At 42.1% G+C, this 22,828-nt stretch overlaps 1 protein-coding gene across 2 annotated transcripts; it reads left to right on the top strand.

Annotated features, from left to right (window-relative positions):
- Positions 1-2,560: 2,560 nt before the first annotated feature.
- On the top strand, positions 2,561-22,041 carry LOC137265122 (ATP-dependent RNA helicase DHX58-like). 2 transcript variants are annotated; one of them, XM_067800427.1, is made up of 19 exons: positions 2,561-2,735; positions 3,071-3,195; positions 9,418-9,549; positions 9,951-10,292; positions 10,568-10,618; positions 10,750-10,820; positions 13,060-13,225; positions 13,634-13,699; positions 13,850-13,924; positions 14,195-14,362; positions 14,766-14,857; positions 15,345-15,596; positions 15,945-16,113; positions 16,833-16,928; positions 18,445-18,623; positions 19,003-19,138; positions 19,553-19,816; positions 20,453-20,620; positions 20,781-22,041. In XM_067800427.1, exons 2-19 carry the CDS (start codon positions 3,072-3,074, stop codon positions 21,395-21,397), a joined length of 3,168 nt encoding a protein of 1,055 aa, XP_067656528.1. In that variant the 5' UTR covers positions 2,561-2,735; position 3,071; the 3' UTR covers positions 21,398-22,041. The 2 variants fall into 2 exon arrangements, with proteins under 2 accessions (XP_067656528.1, XP_067656529.1); XM_067800428.1 differs by lacking the exon at positions 10,568-10,618 and having other exon boundaries at positions 2,606-2,735.
- The last annotated feature ends 787 nt before the right edge of the window (positions 22,042-22,828 follow it).

Genomic DNA, 22,828 nt, shown 5'->3' on the forward strand with positions numbered 1-22,828 from the left:
GAACTCCACAAAAGTAATCTGATTCCTTGAGGTCAATCTTGACAGAAAGTGGGGCAAGACTTTATTTGTGCAAACCAAAAATGAAAAAAAAAAAGAAGGAAAAAAATTCAGTGAGATGATTGTTTTTACAGGCAACTTAACGCAATCAGTGGTATATCTGGAAAGTTGTCGCCGTGGATTCTATTGAAAGGTGTTGGAAACAGCTGTGGCCTGTGTCCGGCAACCTCGAGGGAACCACGGGAAGAGGACCACAATGATAACGCTCATGATCAAAATAAGGTCGCCGTTGTATTTCATTACAACAGTAATATTTGATAAGGTGGAATACCAGAGGCCGCGACGCAGAAGTAAATGTTTACTAGTTCAATACATCTTTTTTCAGACTATAGTCATGGTGTTCCAAAGGTTCCACCTTGTGCCCCAGCATATCTAATGGATACGGACGTTCAATGGGTAGTGGTGGCTGTAAAAAGGTCAAATGATATGTGTGTCAACCAAAGACAGCTGATTTGGTTGATGATAAAAACGTTCGCTCTTTAACATGTATGAATACAGAACACACTGTGTGTCTTACAGATCGTGTGTGGCCACACTGATGCTCCACTGATGCTCCAATAATATTATTTACAGAGTACAGCACAAAGGCAGAAAGGTCTCCTGGTCCAGCTCTCAAAGTGATGGACAGACTGCAGAAAAGAGCTTGTATGATTCTATATACCTGATACGTGGATTTTGAAGTGAATGTATTGAAACTGAGATGTACACGCAGGTGCCCTTGCTGACTTCGAGATCTATTTCTATTATGTCTTATAGAATCGCATATAGAAGTGATACAGATGTAGAAGTGAATGCATGGACGTCAACTTCAAGACGTGCACACTGTCCTCCTTCATCGGGACAGTAAAGCAGGCGGCTATATAAGTACAGGTGAAACAATATATAGACATAAGACAGCAGAAATGGACAGCTGGACAGGTGGAAGCCATGGGTATATACACTGATCAGTGGTGGAAAAAAACTTCACAAAACGAAGGAGGCAAGGGAGGGAATTGGCACTGACTAGTAATGATGGACTCTGAAGCCAGCTGGTTAGCACAGGTAATAATGTCCATGAACTCGGCAGATGCGTTCCCCTGTCACAGTTCATGGCTGGTTAGAAGCTCCTGACGTCCATGGCCTCTTGTAGTTGACTTTGACGCCACCTAGCGTTGGTAGCCGCCCACGTGATGGGGCTGGTACACTGAGACGTCTGCATCGCCGACAACGTTGTACAAGGATGGATGTTTCTTCTCCATTGCCAAGGGCGGAGCTCTATAGACACATCCGTTCATACGACACACACGCTTGCACAACTACCCCAGTGCATTTCTTATGACAGAACCCGTATACCTCTTCATCCAAGGTGGTTTTGAGCAGCTATTCATAACACGATGGTAACATCAGATGAGAACACCTCTTCTTTGACTTCCGTGTGCAAGGACAATCGGTACTGACATTATGTGACTATCATAATTTCCTCATCATACTATCAGTCAAACTGCATGATATATGCACATGTAAGTGAATCCAAGTTAAGCCGCAACATGGACGATGTATCTTATAGCATGGGTATTATACTGGTTGAGATTGATGAAAAACACGTGGCAAATATCAGTCCTCTCAAAGCCACCACATCTCATTTGATGGTTACCCATACGATTCCGTTTGTCCAAACTCCCAGTATAGTATCAGTCATTGGTTAGGGTTAGGGTTATCTTGGAAAAGGTGCCAGGGTATCGCTGTACACTACTCCCATATGAGTCCGTTTGTCCAAGCTCCGAGTAGAGTATCAGTCATTGGTTAGGGTTAGGGTTATCTTGGAAAAGGTGCCAGGGTAACGCTGTACACTACTCCCATATGAGTCCGTTTGCCCAAGCTCCGAGTAGAGTATCAGTCATTGGTTAGGGTTAGGGTTATCTTGGAAAAGGTGCCAGGGTAACGCTGTACACTACTCCCATATGAGTCCGTTTGTCCAAGCTCCGAGTATAGTATCAGTCATTGGTTAGGGTTAGGGTTATCTTGGAAAAGGTGCCAGGGTAACGCTGTACACAACTCCTATATGAGTCCGTTTGTCCAAGCTCCGAGTATAGTATCAGTCATTGGTTAGGGTTAGGGTTATCTTGGAAAAGGTGCCAGGGTAACGCTGTACACTACTCCCATATGAGTCCGTTTGTCCAAGCTCCGAGTAGAGTATCAGTCATTGGTTAGGGTTAGGGTTATCTTGGAAAAGGTGCCAGGGTAACGCTGTACACTATTCCCATATCATATGATTCCGTTTGTCCAAGCTCCCTCGGTCTTTTCAACTGCCCTCCTTCGTCGAGCAGTTAATGAAAGACATCTGGCCTCTGCAAATGATCCTGCCCTGAAAAATAGCGTTACGCTTATAATATCAGTGAAAGGACAACCTTGAGTTGTTTCTACAACGTACGTGAGTAAAGTGGGCTAATCAAGCGAAGCGGAGATAAAATCCTCACATTACATCTCAGTGTCAGTGTGTTCTGAACGTGCCACGGTAATCATGTTTATAGATCGGAAAGTACGTGTAGCTAATTCTAGAACAATCGGCCTTTCCAAGAATTTCGATAGCAAGAACAGAACTGCAAGTAGTGGCTGTTTTGACACATACAAAAGAGAGTAGAAACTACCCTCAAGTCTTCAGTCCTGAGTCAGTGATTATATGCACCTGCAAGAGTAAGGTAAGTATTGACTTATCTTGTCTGTAGACTCTTTCACTACACAATACACCATACTTCTCTAATGGTTTTCATGCTGGTGTCATAGTGGAGGAGGGCTGGTTATACTTGTTTTTCTGGGTTTGGTTTCATGAAAAAATGTATATACATTTCTGCTGTGGTTACCTCGATCTGTCATCAATATTAGATCAATATTGATTTCACGGCAGTAGCGAAAGGCATGAGAGATGTTGGTGGTGCTATACATACATGTATACAGACAGTGACTTGTTTGCCTTAACTTAAGTGACATATTGAGATACTTATTGCCGTAACTGAGTAGAACTGTTTGCTACCAGGATGGCCACCTGCGACCAGGGAAGGGGCAGTCTGGGGTATCAGACGGAGCTCATTCGGATGTGCAGGGAAACGTTTGAGAGATGTCTCGTCCCATCTACAGTCCTGGACAACATGAACTTAGACCGTGAGTAGCTCCGTCTAGCACCTTGCTACATGCAGTCAATCACCAAGTGATCTGTTCAGTGTCGCATGGAGCCAGGCTGTCTCGGGTCACGTGTGTAGCCCCGAGTGGCTGATAGCATGAACAGCGACCTGGACAGCAACCCTATGATCAAAGCCTGTCATTATAAATGTCCCATATTCATGTGAGTGTTTCTTACAGTAAGCATGAGTTAGTGGGTACATACCCCTAGGCCCATCAGCAAGGACCATAGACATATCGTGTTTCAAAGTAAGTCTGGAGGAAGTGTGTCTCTAGATCTACAGCTTCAGACTTCCCTGCTATCACCCAGGGCCATAGAAATATGATGCTAAGTGAGTCTCGCGGTTCGTGAGGAAGTGAGGCTCTACTCCTTCACAAATATCGTGATTGAAAGTGAGTCTCGGCGTCTCGAGATTCGCGAGGAAATTTGACTGTACCCCTTCGAGTAGACTAACAGCTAGTCTCTGAAATGAACATATTTTACTGAAAAAACGTTCATAGTGAAAAAAATAATATAATGAAATGGAGCCCTGAGACTTTCTTCATTTTTAGAAGCTATGGAAATCTAGACTTGCCACATTTTCTAGACTTGTGTGGGCTTTCTTGGATATATGTACTTCAGGGTCTGTACGACAGACTACCCGTCCCATCTACAGGACGTCGGTTCCAAATGCATTCCCGTGCTTCAAATACTCAATAACACCCGGAAATTGACTAACACATGATGTTTATCGACATTGTAAACACAAAAGTAAACCACCAAAGGGTTTTACTGTCTGCACTCGTTTACATCGAGTACGGGTACAGCAGTTAACCCCCTGGATGCCGATTTTTTTTTCAGGCGCACATTTTCGTAAGGTTTGAAAAGTGAACGTTGTGCGAGAATTGCGCTCACGTGGTCCTGGATCTGCGTACGGCCATAAAATTGCACAGAAATGTAGAATATTTAACTTCCTATCCGTTGGTATAAATATAATTGCGGCTACCTCAGGGGTTTGAGAAACAGACACTGCTAAAGGTTGTCCAAAACTTTTGTGTGTGTTGAAAAACAGTAAATTTCTCCGTTTCTTATCGTGCACCAATAATTGCACTCTGCTACGACTTTTTTTATTTGGCATCTTTACGGAAAGTGTGAGCGAAGAAAATACAGTTTGATATCTGAACGACATAAGTGTATATGAAATGGGTGTATGTGTGCTAATGCATAACGTCACACTCACAAAATCAAAAATGACCACAATAAATGTCAAAAATCGATTTTCTTCTATGACGTCAAACTTCGACAGAGAGGTCATGCACGTATAAAGATAAGGGGGCATAACTCCGCTATGGTTTACATTAGGTCAATGTAACTCAGATCACATGGAGAGGATTTGCTGTGGATACAGACAGTATATTTTTGTTATGTTTTGTTCACAGTGAACCAAACTATTCCAATACAAAGTTCCCCAATGTGAGAGGATACCTCTGGGTAGTTTCACAATTTTTAAGAAAAGATGCCAGTGTACTACATCAAAAAGCAGGTAATAGCGATTTTGATGTCCCTATCCGATACATAATTTAGTTCTTGATTCCCATATTCTCCTGTTTGTGTAGATGTATTTTGATTAATTTTGCATCATTATTAACGGAGTAACAACCACATTTTCAAATGTAATGAAATAACTGAAAATAATGCGACATTTTAGTTGACGTCACGGCATGTTTTGTGCATTTTGTGACGTCGGAAAAAAGACGACTCTGGTTGCTGATTTGTATATATGTAACCTTATTTCCACTCAGTGTGTAAAAGATCTCGGCTTCTGTGTCAGAATTCAACACTTTTTAGCCAAAATATAAAATGAGTGGTTTTACCACTGAAATAGTGTTCTGAATATATCAACAATTACTACGTATCTTATTGTGAGCAACACGCGCACCTGTCTGGAATTAATTTAGCGTAAATGAAAATTTCACAACACCTAACTATTCATTGAAAATTCATTTAGGAAACAGACTTTTCTTCTTATGATTATGAAATTATTTCACTTTTTCAATACAGAAGTATTAGAATATGGACGTAAGGCTTGTCCAAAGTAAGACACGACCTGGTTTATAAATTTTTAACAATTTTCGTATAAATATTGTTTAGATATTCTGCCATCAGATATATTTCAATCCAATTTGAATTGACTTTTTTATCGAAAAAAATGATGATGAATCATGAAACGTTTTTGACAAACTCGCACCAGGTCAATCAATATTCATAATTGTCTGGTCTATAAAAACGACACAAACCAATACAATGAACAAGACAATTCCTTTAAATAGTAGTATGTGTGCCCCTACATTTCATAAAATGTACAAATCATTTCCATTAATATTATCCGGTTTACTTAAAAGTTGGAATTAAATCGCTGTTTATTAACCTGTTCATGTGAAACTGCAATATGTGTCCCAACGTATTGAATATTGCACATCATGGGAACTAAAGCACATGTTGCAGTAATGGCTACGTGTGATCTTCAAACTCTTGTGTAGAGGCTTAAAATGTGGTACAGTACACTTACTGAGTCAATTTCCCATGTAAATATTATTCAAACAATCAAAAGCTTTCAAAGAATAAAAACGCATACCTTATATACACACGTGATATGGTGCTGAACATGGATACATGCATATGTAGATACTAAAATCAATTTCATGAAAAAATATCTGAACGATGCGCAAAATATACATCACAATACTAAAAGTGCAATCAGAATGGTATGGGCATTGTGTTTACTTTTGTTCAACCGACCTTCACCTCAAAACAATTGCCTAATATGTGCAACAATGTTGACGTGTTACATCACTACCGATGACCGATTTGTTTCAAAATGGCGGCTTCGCTGAGAAGGGTACACAGGATTTGGGAGGACTTTTTGCTTGATTCAGGGATCTTTTGTGTATAAATGTCAGATGTAAGTAAACAGAATTATTTTGACTATCCGTGTATTCTTATATGTTCTTATCGTTTACTTTGTAAATGACGGAAGAAGACAGAAATGCCGATAAGTACCGTTGTCGTTCTGCGTGATTTTGCGTCAGTCATGGCGTCACGCTGCACTAAAAGTTTGACAGTTTCTTATGAATTACAAAATGTTTTCATTGTATCTATTTTCAATTTGCTTTTTCTTGCTACGATACTCTTCCCCTGAATATACTAAGCGTACGGAGCCATTGTAAGCAATGATTAGACTGCTGGATGTTGGAAAATTTCCGAAAATGCTACGCAGTGTAAAATTGGAATTTTTCTTTGTTTACATTTCAGTCAAGCGCTGTCTTTCGAGCACAGCGTTCGTTTTCATACAAAGTATATTTCGTTTCATTTTGTCTAGACAGTTGGTATTGGTGACAAAGACCATTTGTAATTTGATTCTAAGATGCTTGGAGAATTCAATGATGCATTTGTCGCAGCTAACTATGAAGTATACATGATGTAATAGGCGTCTGAATACCCGCCTTCTCGAAACGTGATTTTGTAAACACTATGCAATATGGCGGAAAGCGCACTTGGGCGTTCGTGTAAGTGTATATTCGAAAACATCCCAACCGCTTCTGGGAACATCGGTGACGTTTCAGAACTGCCATTCCTGGTTACATGAAAACTTGATATCAGTGATCATTAATATGCTATTTTTGAAGTTCATTACTCCCAGTAATTATCCGATTTTCACATTTCAAAACATACTGCAAATAACGCTGTGAGTCTCGATTTTGAGACGCCTATTACATCATGTATACTTCAAACGCTGTGCTCGAAAGACAGCGCTTGACTGAAAAGTAAACAAAGGAAAAATCCAATTTTACACTTTCATATACACTTATGTCGTTCAGATATCAAGCTGTATTTTCTTCGCTCACACTTTCCGTAAAGATGCCAAATTAAAAAAATCCTAGCAGAGTGCTTTTATTGGTGCACGATAAAAAACTGAGAAATTTACTGTTTTTCAACACACACAAAAGTTTTGGACAACTTTTAGCAGTGTATATTTCTCAAACCTCTGAGGTAGCCGCAATTATATTTATACCAACGGATAGGAAATTAAATATTCTACATGTCTGTGCAATTTCATAGCCGTACGCAGATCCAGGACCACGTGAGCGCAATTCTCGCACAACGTTCACTTTTCAAACCTTATGAAAATGTGCGCCCGAAAAAGAACTCGGCATCCAGGGGGTTAAGTGTCATCAGCGGGCTGTTTCAGCTGGTTCCCATGGTAGCGTCTGGAGTTGCTCATTTGTGACGTCATTCTGACTTTACGTCACAATATGATTTGCATGACGTCACCACTGTTGATGACTCAACAAAACAATTGTTTGCGAGGTCAATACGCAGTGAATAGTCTTGCAGTTTCCGGGAATCTAATACCATTTGATCATGTTTTTCAACCAATCAGATGACAGAACACAGTGACTTTTTTGGTTTACAATCTGGAATACAGAACTCACAAGCGTGTCATGATACTGTCATCTCTTCTGAGCATCAAGTCATGTACGACCAAGTCACAAGGCTACACAGATTAAGTTTATAACACCATAATGATTGATTTCCAGTATTGTGAAAGACACGGTGACTGAGTAGGTTAGTTCTCTGGCTTTGTGTGGGTTGGAATCTCCGATAGAAGTACTATAGAAGGAATATTTGTGCTCTATGAGTCTCCATTTGTAAAAAATAAACTTTCCAAAGCAGAACCCACATACCCTTTGTTTAGGTTGAATCTTTGCACAGGGTACATATCTGCATGGTTCGATCTGCCATGGTAGTGTTCCCCAGATCTTAGCAGTGGGAGATATGCTGCAGGGAGAAAGTTCTGGTTGTAATGACACTAAGCTCTGTTGTAATGACTAATCACTGTTTAATGACACTAAGCTCTGTTGTAATGACACTAAGATCTGTTGTAATGACACTAATCTCTGTTGTAATGACTAATCTCTGTTGTAATGACACTAAGCTCTGTTGTAATGACACTAATCTCTGTTGTAATGACACTAATCTCTGTTGTAATGACTAATCTCTGTTGTAATGAGACTAATCTCTGTTGTAATGACTAATCTCTGTTGTAATGACTAATCTCTGTTGTAATGACACTAATCTCTGTTGTAATGAGACTAATCTCTGTTGTAATGACTAATCTCTGTTGTAATGACTAAACTCTGTTGTAATGACACTAATCTCTGTTGTAATGACACTAATCTCTGTTGTAATGACTAATCTCTGTTGTAATGACTAATCTCTGTTGTAATGACACTAATCTCTGTTGTAATGACTAATCTCTGTTGCAATGACACTAATCTCTGTTGTAATGACTAATCTCTGTTGTAATGACTAATCTCTGTTGTAATGACACTAAGCTCTGTTGTAATGACTAATCTCAGTTGTAATGACTAATCTCTGTTGTAATGACACTAAGCTCTGTTGTAATGAGACTAATCTCTGTTGTAATGAGACTAATCTCTGTTGTAATGAGACTAATCTCTGTTGTAATGACTAATCTCTGTTGTAATGACTAATCTCTGTTGTAATGACACTAATCTCTGTTGTAATGAGACTAATCTCTGTTGTAATGACTAATCTCTGTTGTAATGACTAAACTCTGTTGTAATGACACTAATCTCTGTTGTAATGACACTAATCTCTGTTGTAATGACTAATCTCTGTTGTAATGACTAATCTCTGTTGTAATGACATTAATCTCTGTTGTAATGACTAATCTCTGTTGCAATGACACTAATCTCTGTTGTAATGACTAATCTCTGTTGTAATGACTAATCTCTGTTGTAATGACACTAAGCTCTGTTGTAATGACTAATCTCAGTTGTAATGACTAATCTCTGTTGTAATGACACTAAGCTCTGTTGTAATGAGACTAATCTCTGTTGTAATGACTAATCTCTGTTGTAATGACTAATCTCTGTTGCAATGACACTAATCTCTGTTGTAATGACACTAATCTCTGTTGTAATGACTAATCTCTGTTGTAATGACACTAAGCTCTGTTGTAATGACTAATCTCTGTTGTAATGACTAATCTCTGTTGTAATGACTAATCTCTGTTGTAATGACACTAAGCTCTGTTGTAATGACACTAAGCTCTGTTGTACTTTACTTTAAGGTTGTTGGGTGTTTCATTTAGACGTTGATATAAGATGTATCAAAGGAGTCAGATAACTCTGTTCTAGCTCACACCAAGGAAAGGATTCTGGCCCACCAGCGTCTGGAGCGACAGAGGGCCGTGGGACTGCTGTTGGAGGCTGTTCTGGCCAGGCCTGAAGAGCACGTCTCCATGTTTATATACGCCCTCAAGGAAGCAGGTAAGAACGCACACTGACATTAATTCTGTAAATTGACATGTATCCTGTCTGTGCAGAATCAACAGATAAATACGGGAGAAAGACACAATCTGGACATAGCTAAAAAGATGGCGGTAAACTGGCACGTATCCTGTCAGAATAGCAAACACGACATATAAACACAGGAAAGACACAAACTGGCAAGGGGTGATAACTCTGTCATAACTGATTCAAGGAAACAATCTTCTGACAACAGTTTATTTCTTTTGTTTGAAACACTCTGCCTTTACCAACGGATATTATACTGTACATTTCTATAGGTATTTCTGTCTCTGCGATGTTGTTCTAAAGCTCCGCCCCTCATTTGCATTATACACATGCATGGCATGTCACTGTTGTGACATTGTTTTCCTATGTTTTAGGTTTTGAACACTTCACTGACATACTCGAAGACGGCAAAGGCCCACAAGACCGAAACAGAACTTCAGCCAAATATGAAATGTTGATTCTGTGGCTGCAGGGTGATCTAAAGAACAAGATAATTCCTACAGAGATCATTGATGACCTGAGACCAATACTCAGTGACAGGGACTACGAGCTGATTCGCAACTTCGAGACCGAACGAAGTGTTCACGATGCGTGCCAGGAGCTGTTTCTAGCCATCCCGAGGAAAACACCCCGATGGGCCTCCTACTTCCTGGATGCTCTGTACAACGCCTATGGCCTCCAGCTACTGGGGAAAATACACCCTGACTTGACATTAGGTAGGTGGCAGAACCGTCCCTCGGCAGTGGATGAGAACAAGTAATCTATTTGTACATATTAACCCTGTAATCATGATGGAGACCCTACACTGGTTGTATTCATAGTAATACTCTGGTTATCGACTTATGGTAATGTACTCCACCCGCATTAAAGTGAGAGAGTGTGTATCAGATGGATGCTGGCAACAGTAGCAGCAATGCTGTGAATGGTCGTATATGAGTACAGTTTGTGTGTGATAATTATATTGTAAATATTTATGATCGTCCATACTTAGGTGTTGACGAAGATGAGGACAGTGATGGTGGGGAGGATGGGAGTGACAACGGTGAGTCTAATCCACGACATAGTAATGCGAACATATCTATTCAAACACGTGCCAAGCCTCCTCGCGTACCCCAGCTCTAAGCTTTATTGGTGAGGCTAAGTATGTGTTTTCAATATGTTTGTTGTTGACAGACTCCCAGCCAGAAACAGAGAGTGTATCGTCATTGATTTCCTCCCTGGATCTAGATACTTGGGAAGACAACGTGAGTTATTTTTCTATTTCTGTCTATAGGAATCCTGGAAATCTCAACTAATAACAATAAAAATCTTTCAAAAGTGAAAGTAAAGTGCGTGGAGAGAGGGCTAGGACCCTGAGCTGATGAGCCTTACCAGCCTGACTCAGCCCAAGCCACCCAACCTCTGTTGCATGCTGTTATAATGTGCAAAACGTTATAATATGTTTGAAAACTGGCAGTTTCCAGTCCGTATTGGACAGAACGTTGGTGTTTCTTTCAGTTCGAAACTGTCCTATTAAAAGGTGGCATATGTTGTTACCCCGCCTGTCGCTTGGCAATACTGGTATGAACACAGCCCCACCAGCCATAGACACACGGATTTTCTCCGCGCAGTACTACGCAGAGATGACAGCGTCACCATCACCGAAGCAGACAAAGGCAAAGCTGCTCTTGTCATGGATACCCCAGATTTCCTCAACCTTGTCAACAATACACTGAGTGACACCTCCACCTACAAGACCCTACCCAAAGACCCAACGGCCATGTTGGAACGGCAGCATAAGAAGACCCTAAAAGCCCTACATGAGATTAATGAAATAAGTGACTCCACGTTCAACAAACTGAATCCCATCATTTGCCAACCTCCTTATGCACGGGAAACTGTCAAAATACACAAAAATCCTGTAAAAACCAGAATGCTTGTATGCTCTCGTGGCTCTGTATTCTACAACACTGCTCCTGTCCTCTCAAAAGTATTATCACCATTAGGCAAAGAAGGTAAATCCTTTATCAGTGGCTCTGCTACGTTTGTGAAGAAACTCTCAGACTCTCATATAACTGGCACAATGTTTAGCTACGACGTTGTAGACCTGTTCACCAACATTCCACTTGATGAAGCCCTCCACATCCTCCGTGCCAGACCTGACTCTTGTATCAGCAGCCTGGACACAAGACTCACGGTAGGCATCATTGTCAAATTAGTTTCTAGCTGCTTTCAGACATCCTACTTCATCCAGCAAGACAACATCTACCAGCAAATTCATGGGCTCCCCGTGGGTTCACCTCTGTCACCGCTAATCACCGAGATCTTCATGACCAGCTTCGAAGAGACAGCCCTGGCCACATCCCCTTTCCAACCACTCTGCTGATACAGAAAGGTGGATGACACCTTCACCATCCTAGATCCTGACCATGACCCTGCTATCCTCCTTGACCATCTCAACAAGCAGCACCTGCGCATCCAGTTCACTATGGAAATAGAAGACCAACAGAAACTACTATTCTTAGATGTATCCTCGTAGAAGTCCCCCAACAATATTACCTTCTCCGTCTACAGAAAACTCACCCGCACCGACCAGTATATTCACTATCTCTCCCACCATTACCCCCAGATCAAAAGTGTTATTGTCTCCAACCTGACCAGACGAGCCAAATCTATTTGTGATTCTGACATCTCCAAACTGAAATAGACCATCTAAGAACTACATTCACCAACCTCAACGGCTATCCCAAACAACTTGTAGACAGAACCATATCATCAACCCTGCAACAACAAGAAGAACCCCAACCAAACCCCGAACCATCTTCAGTTTGAATTAACATTCCCTACCGAGGTCAGATTAGCCACCACATCAGTCGACTGCTCAAGAAAACTGACGGTATGGATGTGATCTCCAAGTCTGACAAAACACTGAAGACCATTCTGAAGGCCAATGGCAGAATGGCAGACACCTACCAAGACCACTCACAAGCCCAGGGGCTGCATCTACAAGCTTATGTGTGACTGTGGCAGTAGCTATGTAGGACAAACATCTCGCCCCATTAACATTTGGCTGAAAGAGAACAGAATTTCGATAGAAAAATCAGATCTAAAGTCACCCCTTTCTGAACATATTGTGAACAATCCGTCACACTCCATTGACTGGCAAGGGACAACAATCATAGCATCGAACATCCATGATTGGCGACGACGCAAAATCTCAGAGGCCATCAACATCAAGAGATTAGCCCCACAGATGACCAAGGGGTTTACCCACCCAGTGCTTGTGAAATCAATTAGATGCAAGGCTTCACCAATAATCTGCTAATCCACTGTTACATCATCATCCCACCCTTAGTATCTTAGCTTTTGTAAATTGTTAGACTATCATCCCCCCACTATTCAACACCAACCATTTTTAGTCACATTCTGTTGTTGGCTGATGTAAATAGAACAGTAAATACTCATTCACTCATTGCTTCTCCATCGAACACCCTGCACGTTTAGGACCAGCCGAATCGTCAGTTCGATCCCCAGGGCCACAGAGGGATCGCCAGGTATAGCCGCGACCAGCTGTTGGCTCTGCGTCCACGGTCAACACTGCCGCACATCATCAGCGCGGACATTCCACGTGAATGTTTCCTGGAGGTGGACATGCCACGCCATCACAGAGGTAGGAGACAATCAGCTCCAGACCCTGAAATATCGTTGTCAGCACCATTTACGATTGTTGTGAACAGATATGGACGAGTGAAGATGAACCTTCTTCTTGCTAGTAGAGTAAAATCAAGTATTGAAATTTGTCTCAGGACTAAACTAAACACACTTGATCATCATTCCAGTGAGCAAGTTTAGTTTTACGCCACACTCAGCACTAATATGGTGACTTTTCATTATTCAGAAATTTCTTGCGGCCATTTTTATATCAGCCATTTCGGTCCAAATTAAGGAAAAGTAATTGTGAATATAGAACTAGGTTTCGACAAGTATCTGCTCTGTTTATGCTAGTGTATATTTGAGAATACATATTTAGAAAATAGGCTTCGTGATAGATTTCTGAAAGACCACTAACTATTTACAGAATTGGTGTCAACTACCATTGCGGAACTGAGAGAGACTGATGAGGAGGAACAGACCCTCAGAAAAAGTAAGGAATAGAGCTTTATCGTGCAGACGACACTAAAGTACCTGTTTTCTATACATCGCTGATAACACACCGGACGTTATTGTCCAGATATTAAATGCACTTACACCCCTTGGGTTTCTGTATCGTGTGTAAACATGATGTTTATTACAGGGATACAGCCATCACAACATAGCTACGCGGTTTCAAGCAGTGACTCATCTGAGGACGCGGGGAGCCAGGATGGAGGTTTGTTTCACTGAAAACCCCCACAGTTCTTGTACCTTCTCTCTGAACAGGCCAAGAGACAGATATCATTTACTCCCGTGGGGAGGTAGAGATCATACCCCTAGATACTACATCCAACAGTGACAGTAGACTATCACTAATGCACCTTCTCTCTAAACAGACCAAGAGACAGATGCCATTTCCTACCTTGTGTAGGTTGAGATCATACCCTTAGATTCTACATCCAAACGTGACAGTAGACTATTCCTAACCCACCTTCTCTCTGAACAGACCAAGAGAGAGATGTCATTTCCTCCCCTGAGGAGCTGGAGATGCGGCAGTATCAGCTGGAGCTTGCCGCCAGTGCCTTGGCAGGTCGCAACAGCATCATCTTTGCTCCCACTGGCTCAGGGAAAACTATGGTTGCCATCTACATCGCTAAATGTATCCTTCAGAAAGGTGTTGCCATTTGACAATCATTTATTCCATATTTATGTTGATTTAGTTCCACAATCAACAGTATTATGTATTCAACCTGGATGATATAAACTTATTATATAGAGTCATGAGACAATTTAGCTGTTATCAGACATTTAACTGACGCCTTCGAATTTCTGTTACTTACTTTTGGATTATTCATATGACATAGAGCTAGGCCTATTTACATTATTAAACTCATCCGTGCCGTATGACAGTGAGCACGGCGCGGAATAACACAGCTGATCTCCAGTTCTCTAGGGACAGCTGCAGCATTAATCATGTTGAAAGTGGGGTATTAGTTGCTATGATATAGTTCTGATTAGTGGACTTGACAAAATGGAGAACATAAAAAACTTCAGTAATATCTATTTCTAATTTTCAGAAAGAGGGAAAGTTATATTTCTGGAGCCAACAGTCGCGCTTGTTAATCAGACTTATGATGTAGTCAGACGTTACCTCGGTGACAAATACAAGGTAGAGACGTTTTGGAGTGAGTCAGTGAGTGAGCTGAGTTTTATGTCGCACTGAGCAATTTTCAAGCTATATGGCGGCTGTTGTAAATAATCGAGTCTGGACCAGACCACCCAGTGATCAACAGCAGGAGCACTGATCTGCACAATTGGGAACCGATGACATTTGTCAACCAAGTCAGCGAGCCTGACCACCCTACCCCGTTAGTCGCCTCTTATGACAAACACAGTCGCTTTTTATGGCAAGCATGGGTTGTTGAAGGCCTATTCTATCCCAGACCTTCACGTGTCGTGAAGTAAGCTGAAATCTAACTTTGCCACTGAACTCAAATTTGATTACGCAAAAAGACACATTTTTGGACAAATCTAAAATGTTCTTGTGAATATTTATCTAACATTGTTCATAAATATGAATAAATATATTTATTATTCTGTTTAAAGATCCTGCGATTCACTAACTTACTATACAAAGATAAACGACACTGTAATAGGTGATGAAACTTCGGGGCATCGACGACGACAGTGTTAATCTCCACATCCTCTTGCCATACAACGACATAGCAGTGATGACCCCGATGATCCTGGAGAACCACTTGAAGCAGGAGAAGATCGAGTGTCTGTCTGGACTGTGTCGTCTGCTCGTCCTAGACGAGTGTCATCACACCCGGAAGGGGGAGGCCTACAATCAGATCATGATCAGATACCTCCGGGAAAACGAGGACGGAGCTCAGCACCTGCCACAGGTGAGCGTCAGCGAGACAAAACAGAAGATACCTTTTATTTCAACTTTGGAGTGTAATACTTTGGCGTGATATTTCAATAGGATTGATAATGGATTGTGTATATGATGCCAACAAAACATAAAAAGGAATGTCCATCAGTTTACACATAAGGGTGATAATAAAACCATCCCCTAGCTTTGTCTACCTACCTAAGTGTGGTTTTGTCAACATGCAGTGTAGTCTATATGCATGCTGTTCAGACGAGACATCGGTAATTTTCCGTGGCATATGCTATATTGCTACCTATTAATACATGTTGGTATATTTCACCCTGGCAAGAACACTCAGTTTTGCAATGTATTCATGCAGATTGTTGGATTGACCGCGGCACTTGGGGTAGAGAAAGCATCTACAGGCGACGAGGCCCTCAACAACGTTATGAGGCTGTGCGCCAACCTTTGCCCTCAGTCACCCATAATCTCTACGGTGCAGCAGAACAGGAAGGAACTAGATCGTCTCGTTCCTTTTGCAGAAGAACGTAAGCCTGGTTATATGAATTATTTCCTTAGCAATGGACATGTACCAGTTGCATGGGACAACGCCAAAAATCTGTAGTCCAGGGCGCCCATTGCCTCCGTCTGTGGTCGAGGGCGCCCATTGCCTCTGTCTGTGGTCCAAGGCGCCCATTGCCTCTGTCTGTGGTCCAAGGCGCCCATTGCCTCTGTCTGTGGTCGAGGGCGCCCATTGCCTCTGTCTGTGGTCGAGGGTGCCCATTGCCTCCGCCCGTCTGTAGTGGAGGGCCCCCATTGCCTCTGCCTGTGGTCGAGGGCGCCCATTGCCTTTGTCTGTGGTCGAGGGCCCCCATTGCCTCCGTCTGTGGTCTGTGTTTCTAAGTCTGACAGCAACATCCCACCATCCCATCACCCACCACCATCCCCCAATCCTCTTGAAAATGAATAAAGTCCACATTGAAGTTAAGTTCATGTTCTGCATTGGTGACGCCAGGGTGGCTGGGTGTCCCTTTGAAATTTCCTGCATCTGCCTATGCAATGTGCTTGTGGGTTTCAACTAAGTGGTGTCGACATCGACCCATTTTCTCACACATCAAACCGAGAAATCTGAAATTTGTGTAAAGAAAAGTTGAATCAAACTCACACAGTCCTGTCACAAACTGGTAGACGACAACTGATGAGCAGTGAACGTTAACACCTGATCACACCTACCGTCCACTATGAAGTGATTTTGTTGCGGTTGCAGAGACCATACCTCTGACGGAAAACAAGAATAGCCCGGCCAAGAAAGTCATAGAAGACGCAATGGCTCGAATACAGGACATGCTACCAAGTTTCCATGGTGAGTCAACACTAGACACTCTCCTATGATGGCCAAAGAGTAGCTCCGTGTTTTGCAGGGTGAGTCAATGCTAGACACTAGCCTACAATAACCCAAGAGTAGCACTGTGTTTTGCAGGGTGAGGTAACACTAGATACTTGCCTTCGATGGCCCAAGAGAAGCCCTGTGTTTTACAGGGTGTGATAACACTAAACAATAGCCTGTGATGAACCAAGAGTAGCCCTGTGTTTTACAGGGTGAGATGACACTAGACACTATCCTACGATGGCCCAATAGTAGCCCTGTGTTTTACAGGGTGAGATAACACTAGACACTATCCTACGATGACCCAAGAGTAGCCCTGTGTTTTACAGGTTGAGTCAACACTAGACACTATCCTACGATGACCTAAGAGTAGCACCGTGTTTTACGGGGTGAGTCAACACTAGACATTAGCCTGTGATGACCCAGTTATAGTCCTGTGTTTTACAGGGTGAGATAACACTAGACACTATCCTACGATGACCCAAGAGTAGCCCTGTGTTTTACAGGTTGAGTCAACACTAGACACTAGTCTACGATGACCTAAGAGTAGCACTGTGTTTTACGGGGTTAGTCAACAGTAGACATAAGCCTGTGATGACCCAGGTAGAGTCCTATGTTTTACAGGGTGTGACAACACTAGAAATTAGCCTATGGTGACCCAATTGTAGCTATGTGTTGTACAGGTTTTGTAGGCGCATTAAGTACATTGATCTTTTTGTCAAGAGCATGTGTTCCTATCTTGTCACCGCCCCCATATTGTTGGGATGTGAATTGCGGTTTGAGTGGTTTCATGTGTCATTTTGGAGGAATAGGGTGGCCTTAAATGTATTGTGGCTGATTTGGAAATAGTGGAGACTGGTCCCAAGTGACAATTTCACCACTCATATTTCCAGGGGGTACCAAAACAATCATGTCCTAAAACATTCAAAATATATTTCGTCTACAGACAGGGACAGGGAGCCTGAAAGTATGGTGTGACAGTACCTGTAACAACAAGATGTCGCGCACAGAGAGCTATTATAAATCTCATGTATTATTACTGCCGTATGTCGGAATGTGGTAACCAGGGCAATATTCTGCCCCACTAAAGTACATATACGAAGTTTTTGAGATTATCTTCATGATGTAAATAAATATCTACAAAGAATCTCAAGCACAACAAGTGTTTCCCTTCATTGTTCAGAGACAAAACGGCATGGTATAATACTACAAATTGTATGTATAGAAAACAGAATCCCTTACAATGCAAACTAATTTGGAGATTGCTGCAAAATAACCATGATATATACGGTGCTTAGCATCGACATGTTCCAGAAGAGATACTCACTGCCGAACACTTAAGTAGTCGATGCTATATCACAATACGTATAGCAAATCGGGTTCCTGAATCGCAAAATATGGCAATAAGTATATTCGCCAATTCAACCGCCTTGGTGAAATCCGAATGTTTGTTTGAGTGGGGCTTGGCTACTTTACACTTACCCCTCTGCAGAGATGGATAACGAGATCATTGGGAAATGTCTGCGAGAAGAGCCAGAAGACTTTGGTAGCCAGCTGTATAACCAATGGACGGTGCATCTCATGGACGCCACTACCAAGATCAACACGGAGGGCAATGTCGAACAGACAGAGATGATACGTAAACTGTCGAGTATTGCCGAACACTTAAATGTAAGTATATTTGTTACCTGGATGTCATGTGATAGTCATCGAAGACCCGTGGGAGGAGTGACTTTTGCCTTATGTGCATAGCACCATATCTCTGTTTCCTCTGCCATCTGACTGCTGAAACAAATCATCTTCATTCGTTACTAAAACATACATGCAGCTTTACACAACACACCAAGCAGTCTATATAGGATCTATATCACCAGTACAATGTCTCTGCATGAAAAGGAGATTTGGGAAAAAATAAATACTAATAAAAAAAACAAACACAAAAACAAAATTAAACCAAAAGAAAAACACAACATGGTTCATGCTATGGTCAGTGTGTCAATACTGACTCTCGAATTTCGTTGAAAGCTGTGCATTTCTCATCGTATTTCAGAAATACAACGTAGCCTTGACATTGAATGACCTTGTTCGAGTCCATGACGTTATAGACTATATCCGCAATGAACTGTCCATAGAAAGAGGAATCATGCATACAGACTGCGAACAGCAACTCCAGAACGAGGCCAATAGTAAGTGAGTTATATCTGATGTACTACTGAATCGTATGAGGAAACGGTACTTGACGTGTAGGGGGGGTAGTTCAGTAAGAGAGAAATTTTCATTTGATAAATGTGACGTGGGGTAGGTAAAATGGAATGTAACCAGTTTGAGATTATTGCTAAAATTATTGCTAAGAACTGACAAGTTTCTCAGGAATTCAGACAAGGATCCCAGTAGTCAGAACCTCAAGAGATGGGCGCATAAGTGTCTTGCTCGTCGGCTTTGCTATCCTTATGAACCGGGTTCCTTCGTTACAGCTATCGCCCGTTACCTTTTGGTCCATTGGTCAATAAGATCAATATGATCACATCCAAATAGTACTACATTAAGCACAACAGTGTTTTTGTACGTTGTCACTGTTTTGTGATGTACATGTGTTTCAGAGGTAAAGAAAGACTTAATGCGATGTGAACTGATGAGGAGAAAAGAGAGGGTCAATGAAAACCCACGACTGAATCAGCTGGCGGATATTCTGGTTGGCCTCATGGAGGACGCCCCAGACTTCAGGGCGATCATATTTGCCCAGACTCGAGCCACATGCAAAGCCCTTGCCGACTGGCTCAACAATGACGTTCACGTCCCAGACGTTCTCAAGGACCTGAACGCTAGTTTTTTCACCGGAGCACATGCGAGTGAACAGATCGGTGGTAAGGCTGACTAGATGGCTTGAGACAATGTTTTGTCCATGTGTCACATCGTCCATTGACTTTATGTGATATACACAGACAATATTTGCATTTGAGTCAGGAATCACCATCATGGCCATATAGATTTACACTACTGAATGTGTGTTCTATGTCACATTCATGGTTTGTCAGTTTGCTCACTATCCACGACTTCTCATTTACTGACCAATTATAATACCACATCAGTTGTTTGCCTTGCAATGTGAGCTTTCCCGTGAAGATGCGGGTTAGAAATAAACTTCAGTAATCCATGCTTGTCCTAAGAGATGACTAACAGGATCGGATGGTCAGGTTCGCTAATTGGTTGACACGTGCCGTTGTATCCCAAATGCGCAGAAGGATGCTTATGATCACTGGATTGTCTGGTTGAGACCCGATTATTTCAGCTGGAATTTGCAGAGTGTGGCGTTAAACAACAAACGAACCAACCAGCCGAAAAAAAATGTGGACAACTGTTTCTGGATCATACCTGTTACGTTCGCAGGATAACCTTCCAGAAAACGTCAGTTACACATGTCAGAATAGTCTACAACTACAACAATGTTCCATGGACGGTTTACTGTGACGATATTTCTGTCATATCACTGTTACCTCCAGGCATGACCCAGACTCAGCAGGATGCCGTGCTGGCCGGCTTCAGGTCGGGAAGGATCGGGCTGATGGTGGCCACTTCTGTTGGTAACGAAGGCATTGACATCCCTGACTGCAACGTCATCGTTCCCTACAACCACACCGGTAATGAGATAACAACGCTCCAGGTTCGAGGTCAGTTTATATTACAAGCAAACTATTAATATCTGTATTAAGTATATGGTCAGTGTCTGTGTGTCTGTGTGTCTGTGTGTCTGTGTGTCTGTCTGTATGTATGTATGGCAGTTATCAAGCGGAAATACTTGATTAATTCACCACTGTTTATGTTCTAAAGGTAGAAGCAGGAAGGCTGGCGGAAGAACTGTAAATCTGGCAGACGACAAGGTTCAAGAACGAAATTGTCGCAACCTGGTGAAAGAGTATTTGATGAAACAGGCGGTCGACACCATCACTCAAATGCCGTATGACCGAGTTTCAAAGCTAATCAGGTTGTTTCAACAGGAAGTTCTAGCGACAGCAGAAATCTCCGAGCGAGAAAGACAGATTGATGCAAGGCAGTCCACAAATGTACAATACCGTGTCATTTGTAAACATTGCCGGACGGAACTAACAACCGGTGACACGATGAGAGTGATCAATGGCAGCCAGTATGTTGTGGTTGACAAAACTTTCACATCTAAAATAACCAACCATGTACCGAGACAGATGGATAACCAGCTAAAATTTGATAACGTGATTATGGCTGGCGCGATCTCTTGCAGGAACTGCCATAAACCACTTGGAAGTCGAATCCTCGTCAGTGGTGTAGTGTTCAACACTCTGGGAATAAAGAATGTTTTATTTCTGATAGATGGAACAAAGGAACCACAGAAGTACAAGCAGTGGTCGAAGGTCCCCTTCAGACCGAAACCGATGACTACAGAGGATCAGCAGGAGTACAACAGACCCTAAGGGAGACCACGGTGGTCTCGGTGCACAGTGACGCAATGAGGTGTATAGACTGTTCTGTATCTGCTGCATACACGTTACTGACTGATGATTTATCTGATATTCTGTTCAGTAAGTTTGTGCATGCTGGATTTGTGCTCATAAACACCTGTCGGCACACCAACGGTGGACACAGCTTTTTGAGAAGGGGGTATGCATACACTTTGAGAATAGGTGCGTGTACACGCCCATTTTCACCCGTTTTCGCGAGTCTTGTAATAAACTGTCAGGACAAGAAAAGGGAGGGGGCTTTACTATATGGAGGGGTATGGCGGGGGCGCGAGATGATCTACTACACAGTGTTGTCGACACCGCCAGAACGTGCAGTTTTTATAATCTAATTCAGCAATTTATTAGCACTTATCGCTGTGATACAAACTTGTGATCAGTTTAGTGTATAATCTAATATTTATACATAACTCATATATATATATATATATATCTCCTCCATGATATACGTGTCTACCCTTATCTTCATTATATGCATGTCTACTCTTGTCTTTTATCTTCAGTATATATGTGTCTCTGTATGTTTGCGATTGGGAAAGCATGTCAGCTTCGGGCAGCTTAGTCTGGAATAACAAATAAACTCATTCGTTTGATTGTCACAGTTGACATTATGTATTATCTTCCTTGGGTAAAAATGGATCATAAACAGTTTTGGTTTGTCGTGGATGTATGCGACTTCGGTTGTAACACAATGTGGATATATGTGACATGGTATGTGTATGTGACTTGGGATCTTGGGGTTTAACACAGTGTGCATGTATGCGACTTGGGGTTTAACCTTGTGTAGATATATGTGACTTGGAGTTTAACACCATTTGTATGAATGTGGCTTGGGGTTTAACACCGTGTGGATGTATGGGACTTGGGGTTTAACACCGTGTGGATGTATGTGACTTGGGGTTAAACACCATGTGGATGTATGGGACTTGGGGTTTAACATTGTGTAGGTGTATGGGACTTGGGGTTTAACACCGTGAGGATGTATGTGACTTGGGGTTTAACACCGTGAGGATGTATTGGACTTGGGGTTTAACACCGTGAGGATGTATGTGACTTGGGGTTTAACACCGTGTGGATGTATGGGACTTGGGGTTTAACACCGTGTGGATGTATGGGACTTGGGATTTAACACCGTGAGGATGTATTGGACTTGGGGTTTAACACCGTGAGGATGTATGGGACTTGGGGTTTAACATTGTGTAGGTGTATGGGACTTGGGGTTTTACACCGTGTGGATGTATGGGACTTGGGGTTTAACACCGTGTGGATGTATGGGACTTGGGGTTTAACACCGTGTGGATGTATGGGACTTGGGGTTTAACATTGTGTAGGTGTATGGGACTTGGGGTTTAACACCATGAGGATGTGTGGGACTTGGGGTTTAAC

The sequence above is a fragment of the Haliotis asinina genome, chromosome 15 (genome assembly GCF_037392515.1).
Source record: "Haliotis asinina isolate JCU_RB_2024 chromosome 15, JCU_Hal_asi_v2, whole genome shotgun sequence".
Lineage (NCBI taxonomy): Eukaryota > Metazoa > Mollusca > Gastropoda > Lepetellida > Haliotidae > Haliotis > Haliotis asinina.